The 14687-nt window shown below is 50.4% G+C and overlaps 1 protein-coding gene and 1 pseudogene across 3 annotated transcripts; one reads left to right on the plus strand and one right to left on the minus strand.

Moving 5' to 3' along the window:
* Positions 1–1328, minus strand: LOC136354728 (uncharacterized; annotated as a pseudogene).
* Positions 1329–5902: 4574 nt separating this feature from the next.
* On the plus strand, positions 5903–11626 carry LOC4352823 (uncharacterized). 3 transcript variants are annotated; one of them, XM_015763208.3, is made up of 15 exons: positions 5903–6035; positions 6438–6618; positions 7214–7287; positions 7368–7485; positions 7560–7642; positions 7729–7894; positions 7971–8170; positions 8694–8905; positions 8982–9077; positions 9429–9547; positions 9977–10078; positions 10169–10278; positions 10365–10452; positions 10660–10859; positions 10941–11626. In XM_015763208.3, exons 2-15 carry the CDS (start codon positions 6517–6519, stop codon positions 11143–11145), a joined length of 1875 nt encoding a protein of 624 aa, XP_015618694.1. In that variant the 5' UTR covers positions 5903–6035; positions 6438–6516; the 3' UTR covers positions 11146–11626. The 3 variants fall into 3 exon arrangements, with proteins under 3 accessions (XP_015618694.1, XP_015618696.1, XP_015618695.1); XM_015763210.3 differs by having other exon boundaries at positions 7572–7642; XM_015763209.3 differs by having other exon boundaries at positions 6446–6618.
* The last annotated feature ends 3061 nt before the right edge of the window (positions 11627–14687 follow it).

Here is a 14687-nt window from a genome sequence, read left to right on the forward strand (position 1 = left end):
TCACTCCGACGCACCCGGGTCGCCGGCCTCGTCGTCGCCGTCGTCCGCGCCGTCATCACCGCCCTCCTCGTCGGAGTCGGGCGCGAACGCGAGTCGAGGGGCCGTACCCTCGAAGCTGTGGACGATGTGGTTGGCGGCGTCCCGGACCTGCGCGCGCGCGCCTCCTCGGTTCCGGGAGGGAACTCCTCCAGCGCTGCCCACGGAGAGAAGTCAGGGTCCCTGGCCTGGTAGCTCGCCAATACGAGCTCCACCGCCCCCCGGGCGAGGTCCCTCGAGGATGACTTGATCATCTCCTCGAGCTCCTCGGGGAGCCGCCAGAGGACCCCGGCCATCTCTGAGAGGCGCTGGGCGAGGCCCCCCTGGTTGGCGGCGTACTTCGCGCACCGCCCGCCCCAGAGGCCCGCCTGCCGCCCGGCGCGGTCTAGACGAGAGACGGCGTCCCGAAGCATGCCGGGCCCTACCTCGTTCGCCAAACGGAGGGCCTCAACCTCCCCGGTGGACGAGTCCAGTGCGCCTTGCAGCCCGGCGATGGTGTGTTCGGCGGCTGCGAGGCGGGCGGCTAGGTCGCTGTCGCCCGCGGCAGCCCCGCCGCTGTGCGCTCTCGCGTTCAGCTCCTTCGCTCGCGCCTCGAGCTCAGCGGCCCGCTGATCCAGTGCGGCCCTCTCGGCGCGGGCGCCTTCCAGATCGCGGCGCGCCTGCTCCACCCGCGCTGCCTCGCGGAGGGACAGGCTGTCCGCTAGCCGCCGCGCCGCGGCCTCGGCCTCCTCGAGAGCTCGCTCCCGCTCGGTGAGCGCGTCCTCGCGGAAGCGGAGTGCGGACTCCTCTTCGGCGCAGGCGGCCTCGTGCGCCGCCAGTGTTGCCTCCCGGGTGGCGACGGCGGCCTCGCGGTCCGCAAGGTCTTTCTCCTTCGCGTCCAGGGCGCGGGCGCGCTCCTCCAGCGCCGTGGCGCGAGCCTCAAGGGCCTCTTCGCGCTGGCGGGACGCCGCCTCGTTCTCCGCCGCCCGCCGCTCCCAGGCAGCGGCGGCGTCGAGGACTCCCCGGGCGGCGTCGCGCTTCTTCTCTAGCTCCGCCGTCCGGCTCACGTATTGGAGGCGGAGGTCGTCCCGCGCCTCGTCGAGCACGGCGGCGGCGATGAGAGCGGTCTCCCGCTCCTCCTCCACCTCCCTGGCGATCTCCGCCAGGCCCCTACGACGGGCCTCAAGCTCTGAGGCGTGCCGGCGGTGTGCCTTGCGGCCCGCCTCCACCATGGCCTCGACCGAGCGCCGCCCCTCCTCGACGCACGCCCACGCCGCGTCGAGCTCCGCCCGCTCTGCCTGCAGGACCTCCATCTGGGCACTTAGCCCGTCCAGCACCGTGGTGTTCACGGCGGCCAAGGCCTGCAGGAGGGGCTCCGCGCTCAGTGGGGCAGCGGAAGGTAGAGGGGAGAGCCGCCTCGGTGTGGGTGCCGCGCGGCTCGGCCCGCCGATCGACGTGCCGGACTCGGGGGCGTCCCCCGAAGCTGGCTCCTCCCGAGCATCGCCCGAGGGGTCAGGCCCGAGCGGCGCGCTCGCGGCCTCGTCGTGGGTGGCCTCGGAAGTCGTCGTCGCCTCGGGCGGAGTCGGGTCGGGGGTTTGGCAGGCCGCCTGGCGTGCGCGCGCCGCCTCCTCCTCCCGGGCGGACTCCCCGGCCCGGCGGAGTCTGGCCTCCTCCCGAGCGGCCTCCTTAGCCTGACGAACCCGGACGGCCTCCTGGGCTGCCTCCTCGGCTTCCCGGAGGTGGTCTGCGGCTTCTCGCCGGTCAGCTTCGCGCCTCCGGGCCTCCGCGGTCGCCGTCTCCTCGGCCTCGGACCGGCCGGACTTGGAATGGCGGGGGGGGGGGGGGGCGATGGGATCTCGCTGAGGCAGAAGAAAAACCAGAAGGCAAAAAGAAACGGGTGAGTGAAAACTCGCCTTGGGAGATGGAAGAACGAATATGGCCGCGATGGGCGCGGGAACGAACCTGCGAGGAGGTCAGCTAAACGACCACCTTGGGGGCGAGATGAGGTCCCCCCCGGCATGGCTCGGTCCCCCCCATCTTGCGGAGCCGCTTCTTCTTTCGCTCCCCCTCGGGCTGCGGCGACGGCGCGGCACCCTCCGGGCGCCTGCTGCTGGCACGCACCGCCCCGCCCCCTCGGGGAGGAGATGGGGGGGCGTGCCCTCCAGCTTCCTCTTCCCCCGGGCGTCGGCAGGGCGGCTGCCCCCCGGGCCCCCGTCGCGAGGCCCAGAAGCACGACCCCTTCCCGGGGTAGATTGTTCCCCCCTACGGCTCCCGCCCGCGCCATCGTGGCCTCGGAGGGCCCGCTCCCCCGACGCCCCGACCGTCTGCATGATGGTCAGGATGCTGGCGCGATCTGGATCGCTGTAGAGGGGGAGGATACCTTGGGGGATAAGGGATGCCTCCACGGAGCTGAGATTCAGCACCCGTTGGACCACTATCCTGAAGTCCTCGGAGTCCCAGTCCCATTGGCGCCCCTGGTGGGTCCTCATGATGTCCTCGGGCCCGGTGTACTCCCAGGCGCCCCGGGCGCGCCGCTGGAGCGGCGCGATCCGGCGACGAAGGTAGTCGCCGAACACCATGGCCCCCGTGAGCCCCTGGGATCGCAGACCCGCCAGGCGGTCGAAAACGGCGTCGTAGCCGTCTCCCAGATCTACCGTCGCCCGCCAGCTGGAGGCCTGCGCCGGGGGCTGGCTCGGAAGTCGGAGGCGCGCTTCGTCGGCGAGGGGGGTGTAGAACCAATCGCACTTCCAGTCGTCCCACTTCTTGGGGAGGACGCAGGGAATGTAGCGTTGCAGCACCTGCCCCCGCGGTTGGAAGTAGCAGCCACCGACTACCGTCGGCGGCGACACCGGCTGTACGGTGAAGAACCACCGGAACAGCTGGAGAGATGGGCGCACCCCGATGAACATCTCGCACAGGTGCGCGAAGATGGCCAACGTCATTATCGCGTTGGGGGTGAGGTGCGCCATCTGGAGATCATAAAACTCCAGAACATCCATGAAGAAATTAGAGAATGGCGGGACCAGCCCCGCCATTGCGAAAGAGAGGAAGAAGACGGACCGCCCCGGGTAGTGTGGCGCCGGGCGTCCCTCGCCCAGCTCGACCACCTCCCGGCCGGTGGCAGATTCCGGCATGAATTGGCGCGGCAGCCCGGCCTGCCTCTCGCTCACGATGCAGGAAGGCGGCAGCACGCTACCGTCAAGCAGTGCGGAGCCCCGTGCCATGACGCCGGCGGAGGAGGAGCTTGAGAGCGAGTGAGTGCGGCAAGGGTAGGGCACAGGAAACGAAGAGTTAGAGCTCAAATGGCGGAGGCAAGGGGAAGAATGGCGAGAGGAAGGAAACGAATCTCTTCCTCGGCGTCTTTATACCCTTGCCAACGCTATTCCCGGCTCCTCGTTTCCCGCGCCTACTACCTCGCCCCCTCGTTTCTCGCGCCCACGCCTCCACTAACCCAACTCGTCCGTTTGCGGCGCACGAGGCAGATGTGCGGCCGTAGCAGTTGAGATGGGACAGATCGTGCACGCATTAATCGCGCTCGCCAAACGCGAAGATCGCCATCATCATGTCTCCAGGCGAAACGAACCGGCTCGTCCCGATTCGCGCGCTGCTCGAGTAATGTAGCGGTCTTGAAGAGACCACTTATTATTGTCGATCGGTTTTCCCTTGCCGATGTGCGCGATTTGCGACCGCTGGGTTTCTGCCCGCCTGAAGAGACCGGCCCCACCTGTCACCAGACCTAAGGAGTGGCGTCACGACCGAGCGTTTCCCTCCAGGGGGGCGATCGCCCTGGCGTAACGCCGGGGGCTACTGTCGGTGACATGGGACCGGGGGTATCATGACTAGAGGATTGGGCAGCCGCGGTCACCCACGTGGCCCGACCCCCTCGGGGGGGTCGGGCCCGAGAGTGACGTGGCCACCCCTCCCTCTGTCTCCCCGAGGGGTCGGGCCGCTCCCGTTTCGGCCCCGAGGGCTGGGGCGCCCCGACCCCCTGTGGGATTGGCACCACGTGTGTGGGTTAGGTGAGCACAGCGGCGCTCACCTAACCGCATTTACTGCGGGTTGGACGAGCGCGCCACGCCGCATTTAATGCGGCGCAGCGCACGCTTATCCGGTCCGTGACCGGTCGCAGTGTGTGACCGGTCACAGACCGATCAGATCGCGGGTTAGGTGGCAACAGGCGGCCTGTCACACGCCTCGCCCCGTCCCGTCGGAATGATGAGAGCCTCCAGGCGCTCGTCCCTAGCCGGAGCCGGCGTGCTAACCCTGGAGTTGGTATGTCAGTCCCGGCCAGATACATTCCAGGCTTCATCGCAACCATTGCAAGGAAGTCATTGTATGAAGAAGGGCAGACGTGCAGCATGCTAAACTGACGTGCGGTGGACAAGAATGACCGGTTTGTGATTGGTCTGACGCCGGTCACGTCATTGGCAGGCAACCATGCTCCCACGTTGCATCTGCTTTCAGCGGAGTGGAGGTACGTATGACCCATCCCATCGGAGGGTCATCCGGACAGCGGCCATCGCAAATCTTCGCCCATTAATGAAGGAATAACAGGGTTGTCCCCTGTGTCGGGCGAGTGACGGCGCTGAGCCTCACTGAAGGACAAGCTGTGATTTAGTTTCCGGGCGAAGGCGCGAACCAAGTTTTGGTCAAGATAGGGTGGGTCCCCATCCTAAAGAAGAGTAGGTAGGAGTGGTGCATGTGGTATCCCCTTGAGATATAAAAGGAGGACCTTGCCCACCGAATGGGGGTTTGGTTGATTCGAACTCCGGCCACTTGGTTCCAGAGCCTGAACTCTCTCTCGCTCTCGAGCTCTCTGTAACTCCTTCATACACAGATCCACCAAAACACAGGAGTAGGGTATTACGCTTCTCAGCGGCCCGAACCTGTCTACGTCGCCCGTGTCTTGCGCGATTCTTCTCGCTGACATCCTCAGATCGACGAGGGCGAAGAACCTCACTTAGCGCCCCCGGCCGAACCGGCAAAGGGGGGCCTGCGCGGTCTCCCGGTAAGGAGCCCCAAGCTCCGTCAACTGTAGTAGTCAATTAGACGTGGTTGTAGCTAGGAGGGTGGTAGTGGTGGCGAGATGGACCTGGGGAGGGCAGTAGTGGTGACGAACCGAAGTCATGGAAGGCGGTCCCCCCCGGAGCAATTAGGCAAGCCCAACGGGAGAGGACATTGACACCGTACCAAAGCTCCGCCCTCTCCTGCCACTCCCCCATCGGTCTGTAGTGCGAAGTGCACGCGTCCTCGAAGCCAACTAAAGACGGTGCTGGTGGGCACCCTCACGAATCCCAACCCCACTCTTCCTCAGGTTCGAGACGGAAGGAAGCAGCACGGAGATGGAGCTCCTAGGCTCAAGACGAGAGGACAACAGTCGCCGTTTGTTAGGGATGACATGCCCCTCCCCACTGTTCGTCTTCTCTCACCCTTCCTCGGCTCCGCCTCACCACTATCGCCACCCTTCCCGGGCTCCATTTCTTTTGGAAGGTGATAGAGGAGGAACATAGAGAGAGAGAGTGGAGGTGAAAAAGAAGATGAGATGAGTAGGAAGTCGCTGACATGTGAATTCCACCTGTTGACCTATCGAGTCAACCTACCATGTCAACAGAAAAACCGTTTCCCGCACCACCAAGGATGCGAAGTAGACTTATTTTTCACCACACTACAAAGCTGAGTTTGAAACTGACCTCAAAAGTGAATGTACATGCGTGTGCGGGGTCGCATGTTCAGACAGCCAGGCCTAATTCCCGGCCCAAGTTCCGGCCCATCCCCAGTTCACTCCGATGCCAGCCATTATGGCGGGATGCGTGAAATACCAAAATATTTTTTTCCCATCTCCCTCGCGAGGGTTCAAACTCCTCCCCCAAAATCCAATCCCCAATCCGCGCCGCCCCCATTCGTCTCCCCTTCTTTTCAAATCCCCTCTCCTCTCCTCTCTCCTCGCCGCCACCGCCTACCTACCTCCGCCGCAGGAAGCTTCCAGAAGGTTCCGGGAGGCCGCGGCGGAGAGGCTTCAGGTGAGCTCTCCCCTTTGCCTTCCTCTCCAGTCTCCATCCGGTCGAGATTTGACCCCTCGCTGCCGAGCCCACCGACGCTCGCCGCCGTCGAGATCCCAGCTGCTCGCTCGCCTCCTGGGCCGCCCAGCCGCTGGATCGGGGTCTTTGCTGTTGATTTTTCTTTTCATGCCAAATGCGGGGGCCATGGTTAGGGTCTAGTGCCCAATGGCGGCGCGCCGCGGTTTGATTCGAGGGCACTGCACTGCTGCGAGTTGCGCAGCTCAGATCCAATCCTCTCACTTGCTTGGGATTTTTATGAACTAGATCCATACCCAACCTGCTAGTGCAACTGCTAGTGGATAGTAACAAATTTGCTCTAACTTAAACGGTTTTTTTTTTTTGGTCACATGGTTCTTCCTTTAGGGGTACAGGTTGAGGGAGAGGAAGGTATGGTTTGGTGAGTCACAGGAAGGGATGCGGAGCTAGAAGATTGGAGGCTACAATGGCTCAAGCCGCTGTTCAATCTTCTCTGAATGGTGACTTGTTGATTGGGAGGGCCGCGGGAGTTCCGAGGATGAAGAGGAAGACCCCCTCTGAACTCAGAGTAATTTGCCTTTAACCTTTATATGTGTCAACTATGCCTTCTTTATTTTCACCATGATGTGATATTAGATGAGATATTTGGTGAAAATGTGTGTGCGGTTTCAAGAGATTTCCATTTGATAAAAAAGTATTCTCTAATACTGTTCTGTTCCAGATACCAAGAATGCACATTAACTATACTTTGTATAAGCAAACCTGCAATATTTAAGGACAATTCATATCCTTGCAACTTTCCATGGTGCAGCCCTGATGCAATGAGCATGATATGTTATGCCATATGAAAAGACTGACGAAGACCATTCCCAACGCATCTCAAAAAATTACTATATCATTTTACTGCATCAAGTGATATTTGTTTTACTTAGCTAATGCTAGAGAAGAGTAATAACATAGTCACTTCAAACTGCATTTAGGATAACTTCTGTTATATATGCATGTTTCCTTTCCATGGCTGAATTGTTAATGACAATTAGTTCAATGGAGGCCAGTGTAAGCACACACATTACTTATTGCTGCTCTCTTGAGTGCTGCTTTAGGCATAAAACAGTACAGCTGCTTATGAATGCTGAAAATGTTCCGATAATTACTTATTGCAGGGAGAGCAATTGAAGCGGCGTGCTTCTGACAAGCCTGCTAATGACCAATCACTCCATTCTGCGGCATTTGATAGGTAGCTAATCTGCAATCTGTTTTAGTGATGTTCCACTTTGCTTGTATGAAAAACTTAATAATTCTATTATCGCGGTGTAGGGCAAGCAATGGGTTTCGGAACCCAGAGCAATCAAAAATATCGAAATACATCAGTACTCGTGTTACAGAGGTGTTCCCAGTAAAAAAATCTAGAAACCTTGGAAAGGAAAACTTCAAGGTCAGACATTGTGACATCATTCACTTTTATGGACCTTAAATTGTTCAGTGCTAAATGCCACATCTTGAAACTAGGATGCTTTGCAGAATAATGAGAAGGCTCCCAAGTCTGCTGATGCTGTGACAACTTCTGATTTTGCATCACCTTCACTCCCATGGTAATTATTTGACTGGATAATTTTATGTACTTGATGTTTTGCATCGTGTTTATGTTCTTATGTGGATTGTTTTTGCGAAAATTCAGTGGTTATGGTGACTCTGCTAAGTTGGACTCTGCTGTTCCATCACATACTGAGGCAGCTAAACCAAGTTTTAGGAAAGTTGAGAAATGCAGTGAAAATGCTTTGCGGAGTGTATCTGAGCTCCATATTGGTGATGAGCAGCAGTCTGGCACTAATAAATTTGATATGGTAAGGAGCACCAATCTATCTAGATCATCTTAGTATATGTTGTTTGTGTGCTAATATTTCTAATGCTTTTTGATAGGAAAAAGTACTCAAAGGTTTTGGAGCTCGTGATGCTTTTGTGGCCTCTAAGCTCACTGACCCAAACATACAAGTTGGTGTTGTACCCTCGAAATCTTTGGATTTGTGCCCTTCTGAGATCGCTGTTCCAGGAAAAAGAGCTCCTTTGGATCTCACCCTGAAGACTACTTTGCAATTTGTTTCATCATCTTCTGTAAAGTGGTGGGTATTTTACTCTTTCTTGCCCTTTCAGCTTGTCAGTTGGATGACATATCCATCTCAAAGTAACAGTTGTCTGTTTGCTTGAATTGGTAGCATATCTTAAACCTGTAACTATAACCTCCTTGAAAACAGGTTTCATTTTAGGTCTTAAACATGGCATGCTAATATACTCATAGAACAAGGAATAACAACTTAGTTTTCCGCGCACATAAATCTAACACCAGTATTATATTTAACCCAAAAGAAAGATGACAGGCATTTGCAAAATTGAAATTATATATATATTTTTTAAAAAGCATCTGGTTTGAAATGGCAGAGTATTTGGCAAATGGTTATGCACCATTATAATACCTCAAATAATATTACATCTATAGTAGTCCCAATAGATGGCATCTACGAATTAGGGGAATGGAAATCAAAACTTCTGCTTTTGGAGTGTTATCATGAAATGTGGCTGTTTTCATTTGAGGTTTTCTGCATAGAAGTGAAAAATTCTCCTGTCAATAACTCTTGTATGTTACAGGTGTCACAAGATAAGTACAAGTTTTGGTAGGAGCAGCATTGTAGGACCCATTGCCCAAAGTTATCATCATGGGTGTCAAAATTCAGGATGCTCAAGGCCTGAGAGAAACAAGGAATTCTTGTTCTCAAAGGCACTACAATCATGGGTATATCCACAATCCTTGTTGCCTGCTTCCATCATATCTGCAATGGTATCATCAACTGTACGAGGAGGTAATATCAAAACCTGAAACAATCCTGTAATGTTTTGTGGATGTAACTAAAATGATATATTCCTCTGGTCATGTAGAAAGTGATTTTCTCCTCAAAAGGCATCAGGACTGGGAAGATTCATTTCAGAATCTTTACTACATGCTCCGGAAGAATCTGTTGAATATTTTTTATGGTATTTTCATGCTCCTTGAATCCAACTGATTCATAGTAAGCTACATAGTTGGAAAAATGTAATATTATGGCATTTGTTTAGTGTTTCACATGGTCTGCTTGCTTTTGTGCTGTTGTGCACTAAAAAAATTGCTGCTGCAAGGTTTTTATAGCAAAAAGTTTAGTTGGACACGATAGTTATACAATAAGTAAAAACACCATCTATCTAAGGAAAACTATGAATTTAAATTTAGTGCCAACACATGTGCCTTTTGCTCAAGGCCTCATTTGCAGTTTTCAAATATGAGATGTTTTATTAGACTATCTCTGAATTACTCATTAATTACAATGAACATTTGCTTTATTGTTCTAGTTTATACGCCACAATTTGTTGCTCTCTTCATCGGTGGAAATTGTTTGGACAAGAAGCAGACCTGTAATGCGTACCTATCACAATCAACACGTGGGATACGATCATTGCTGCGAAGACATGTGAGTTCTTTCTGTTTCTCTATGCAATTACAATTCGCAATGCACACATTCTCCTCTTTTTTTTTTCATAAATAAGACAAAGCACTACATTAATCTGTTGTTGCTGATCAACCATTCTGTGAGGCGTGGTTTGACTATAGCATCGATCCATTATGTTTAGGCCTGGTTTGAGTAAAGCATTCATAAGTGATTGTCCTTTTTCTGAAAGCAACTTCGGTAGTTCAGTTTGTTGTTTGAACTGAATTAGTTTTCTATAGTTGTTTAGTATAATTATGAACCGAGACATGATTTTGGTATTATGATCTCTAAAGGCATCAACTGCTGGAGGCAATTCAATCTTAAGATCCCATGCCTTTTCAGCTTTGTACTAGCTTTTAGGAATTGTTGGTTGCTTGGTATCATTAACCATAGTACTTTGCATTGTTGCAGGGTGTTTGTTTTTCTATGCCTCTTTGCAACACTGAAGTGGAGCAGGTTACAGAGGATGACCTGATTGAACTTTCAGAAATCCAAAAGCGCAATCTAGGCCAGGTTTCATTTTGCCCTCCTATCATTTCCCTTGTTTGTGTTAACGGGGTTGCAGCTACTGACTGGTTGTCAATAAAATTGTCCAACTTGCAGGCGCTCCACATTGACGCTATGTCTGAAGTCGACAACACCACACAATCGCTTCTTTCATTTGTGGGCAATAAGAGTGTTCATGGTTTATATGACTTCTTGTTGAACTACAAGTAGGTTGCTTAAAACCTTTGCTGATCATCCTATTACAATACTCCCAAAATTTTCTAGCTGTATAACATGTTCTTGTTGTTTTCAGGTCATTCTTAAATTCTCTATCTGCCACAGATATCCCGGTGTTATATTCCCCGGTGCCGTTTCAAAATGGCTGCCTCCATATTCCAGAGGTAATTTGACTCGTTTCATTTCTGTCAACTTAAAATTTCTCCCTGCTATCATATGGCAAGTTTCAGTATTCTCATTTTTTGTACCAGTTCACTTCAAGTATTTTCATTAAAACCTTTCTGAAAACTATGTGTCTAACTGTCTAAAGGTTGCCCTGTACAATAGTAAAGCTGATTTAGAGGTCTGATCTTCTGAGCACGCTTTTGCAGGTGAAATGCAAGGAGATGAGGAAGGCAGATATAGGCCTGGTTTCAGGTGGGTTTGATGCAGGAGAGCCTGGATCTACTTTCGCTTCTTTAACGGGCAATATCTGCTATAGCATGGAAATAAAGGATCCCGTACTTCCTCCATGGGTTGTTTCTGGAATCTGCGCTGCAATGAGCTCTGATGCAAATAGCTTCGATTTAATGTACGTGCCATCATCTTCCCCGATGCAGTTTCTCCACCTCTTGCCATGTGTTAAATAAATCATTCTCATTTCCTCTTTCAGGATGGCAACAGAGCCTTCGTCGATGGGCTTAAACGCTGCCTTGAGCTGCGTAAGCTCAAATTCCCAGTCCAAGGCACATTCCTCTGAAGGCTGTGAATCATTGGGCATCCCTGAGGCCACATTGGTTCCCTCCTTGCGATCTGCATCTTCTCTGCGGCGCCTCAGCTACAAGGATGGCGAGTACATCGCATACACAACGGTGTGAGCTACAACGCAACACCTCGAAGCCATAGCTGGGAAGCAAGACAAGTACTCCTATTCCAGTCAAGTGCAGCCACTTTTGATGTTCTACGACTACCAATGGGGGTTCTATCTGGTTGAGCTCCTCCCGTCAAGAAGCCTCAATGCCTCGTCCATGAGACAAGCAAGGCAGGCAGGCAGAGAAGCTGTTAGCTGCTGCTGGTTTTGTGGTTTTTTTTGCAAGGCAATGTGTCCAGTATCTGGAATCATCTAACTGTTTTTGGGTGAGCCTGTAGATTATCTACAGGACAATGAGCTGCTCTTGAATGGTGCAGTAATTTATGGGATTGTACAGTGTATTTGATGCCCTTGACAGTGCATCCTTCGATGACTGATGGGGGGGGGGGGGGGGGTAGTGAGGAGGGGGAAGTGACTCTTTTATGGCGTTCTCTGCTGTCATCCTCTCTAGTCTGCAAGATAATTGCGCTTGATCTTTAACGTTGCAATGCAATTTAGCCTGTGATGAACTGTCCAAATCCATATACACGCGGCCACACGCCGCGCACAACCCCGCAAGCCAGCATGGTTTAAGCAAAATTCTATTAAACACAAATTAGTACCGCTGATTAAAAATAGCCCCTTCATTTCATTTCATTTTAAAGGCTAATCTCATAACGTAGTATATACATAACTGAAAGTTTATTACTATCAAGTGGCAATAAACTTCAAATGGAGAAACTTGTAAATATTACTGGATATCATTGGGCTGTTCAGCGAGAAAAGCATTCTCCATTTGAAGCTTCCATGATCACAAACATCATATAAACAATCAAAATCTTGTTAAAAGTTTTTCTCCTCTTTAATTAAATTGACCAAGTTTCCAAGTATAAAACGGTGAACTACATTACAGAAGTAGACATGTGTAACTAACTTTAAAAAAACAGTGAATTACTCACGTTATATGGTCATGCACAGCAACGAACATGTGCAAGCATTGGGTCCAGGCATACATATAAGTTTCACACAATTACATGGCACATTATATTAAACTACATGCTCCCATTGATTTTGACGAGCCACATTATATCATTGGGCATCCCTGATTGCGATCTGCATCTTCTCTGCGGCGCCTCAGTTACAACGATGGCGAGTACGGATGACAGTGTCCCTCTAACTTTTAAGTTGGAGGAGCTCCTTCCTGGCGAGTACATCGCATACACAACGGTGTGAGCTGCAATACAACACCTCGAAGCCATAGCTGGGAAGCAAGACAAGTACTATTCGTGTCAAGTGTAGCCACTTTTGATGTTCTACGACTACAAATGGGGCCATGGGGGTCCTATCTGGTTGAGCCCCTCCCATCAATTAGCCTCAATGCCTCGTCCATCAGACAAGGCATGCAGGCAGAGAAGCTGTTAGCTGCTGCTGGTTTAGTGGTTTTCTGAAAGGCACCGTGTCAAATATCATGAAATCGACCGGTCTGAACATATGGATGATTTAGCCCACACAACAAATCAATGCAATGTGGCATTTGATTATTTGGTTAGTATTCACTATTCAGGTGTATGCATTAAGTCTCATGTTATATGTAGGTCTAATGATATCCATTGCTTCTTGATAAGTACTGTCGTAATCCAAAAATGTAAGACAATTGGTGTTAAAGTTAGAATGTTGCTGCAGTTAGATGATATTGCCTTCAATTTTCTGAAATTACTGCTATCCCCATGAACTGGTTTATTTGGCCCACTACACAAATCAATGCTATTTGGTTAATATTTAGTAAATACATTAAGTGTCATGTTATATATTGGTCTAATGATATCCATTGTTTTATGATATTTTACAGGCGTACTCCAAAAAAGTAAGAACATTTTGTGTTGAAGAATGTTGCTGTCGTTATGTTGCTTGGGTTTTGTGAAGTTGGAAAATTAAGCTCCTAAATGTTTTTTTGTGTACTATTGTCTTTATTATACCGAAGTTATAATGTTCTTGAATAGGGCATACGCAGATTGAGGATTTATTTTCATTGAGTAACAATATTTTTATTGTACTTTTGTCCACGCATAGGGGAGTGTGGAGTTGCTATTGTGAAATTATTCAAATCCAGATTAGTATTACATAAGGATTTTACCTATTCTTGATATGTCATGCCTAAAATTGTAAGGAAATTGTATTGAAGAGCTTCCCTGTGCAGAGCTCATTGGTGCTGGAGTTTGAGCGATGGTTCTTTTGCTCTTTGAGATGTATGTTGCCTTCGCTGCTGCAAGCTAATTTTTTTCTTCCAACCACAATGATAAAGAAATAGCAATTTAATTATTATGTTTTTTTGTCACTTGGTTTTAGTGCCATCTATGAACATATGTCTCTCTTCCTCCAACTCTCCATGGAATCAAACTCCTCACCTGCTAGCCACAGCTCAAAGCTGGTGCATTGGTTTTCTCCCTGGTAGAAAATACATAATTTTCTTATTGCATTTTGTTGTTTGTTGACCACTGACTAACATCTCCATTGCTGCCGAGAACAACATCTAAGGTTTGCATGTGTACTCGCAATTCATCCTTGAAAATGTCTTGATCAGAAGTCTGGTGTGCATACTTTCTTGCGGTATACTGATCTTAGGAATTTGATTAGAGTTTTGATGCATGAAAGTAAAAGTGAGATGAAGGTTTATGCATGAATATATTTGGTCATCTTAATTTGTTTTCAGCATTGTTAATATGTATGTATGCTGTCATTTTCTCCTGAGAAAAACTCGCATAGTCTCGGTCGCCATGTATCAAGTATAGATATATGGTTTTTTTTTCCAACAGAAGTTTTGCGTACATTTTGTTCAGTGCAGTTTTCTTATATTCTAGCTACTTCTTGCATGTACATCTTATTAGCTTGGTTTCCCTTTAGCACTTGAACTGTAATTCAGTAAGAAAATAATGCCTTGATAGTTATTCTCTTTTACTTGCAGTTTCCCTTCTAGCTGAAATTGTGCAAAGTTTGATCATTAATTGTTTGCATTAAAATGGTAGCAATATCGCATTGTATAAATTGTGCTTGACCCACTAAATACGTTTAGCTTTCTTGGTAAGGAAGTAGTGATTCGACAGAGTCCAAATTGTCAGCTTAGTATAGTCTATATGAAATTGTCTTAGTACCATAAGAATTTATGTGGAGTGCATTGCATAGAAATGATTGCATAGATTCTTCTTTGTTTGCTAATATATACTGTCAAAACATGTCTTGCATGTTGTCACGTCCAGAAATTCACGAACCGGAATTTCTAAGCTGAATGTGCATTAAACCCCTATCCGGGACCAGCCATGGTACACAAACGATAATTGCTGACACACAGATCCACGTCTTACAAAAATAGGAAAGATTACAAATGCAGCGGAAAAGATAAAACGAGCTAGACTTAAAAGCTTGACTCCTGCAGCGAGGCGACTCTACTCCACAGGCATCCTTGACGGCAGCGACGAAACCAACTTCAACAAGACAACTTCAACTGGGAAGATCTTCAGCTCTGGCGTGGGGGAAGAGAGAGCAAGACTGAGTACTACCCACTGTACTCAGCAA

The sequence above is a fragment of the Oryza sativa genome, chromosome 12 (genome assembly GCF_034140825.1).
Source record: "Oryza sativa Japonica Group chromosome 12, ASM3414082v1".
In the NCBI taxonomy this organism is placed as follows: Eukaryota; Viridiplantae; Streptophyta; class Magnoliopsida; order Poales; family Poaceae; genus Oryza; species Oryza sativa.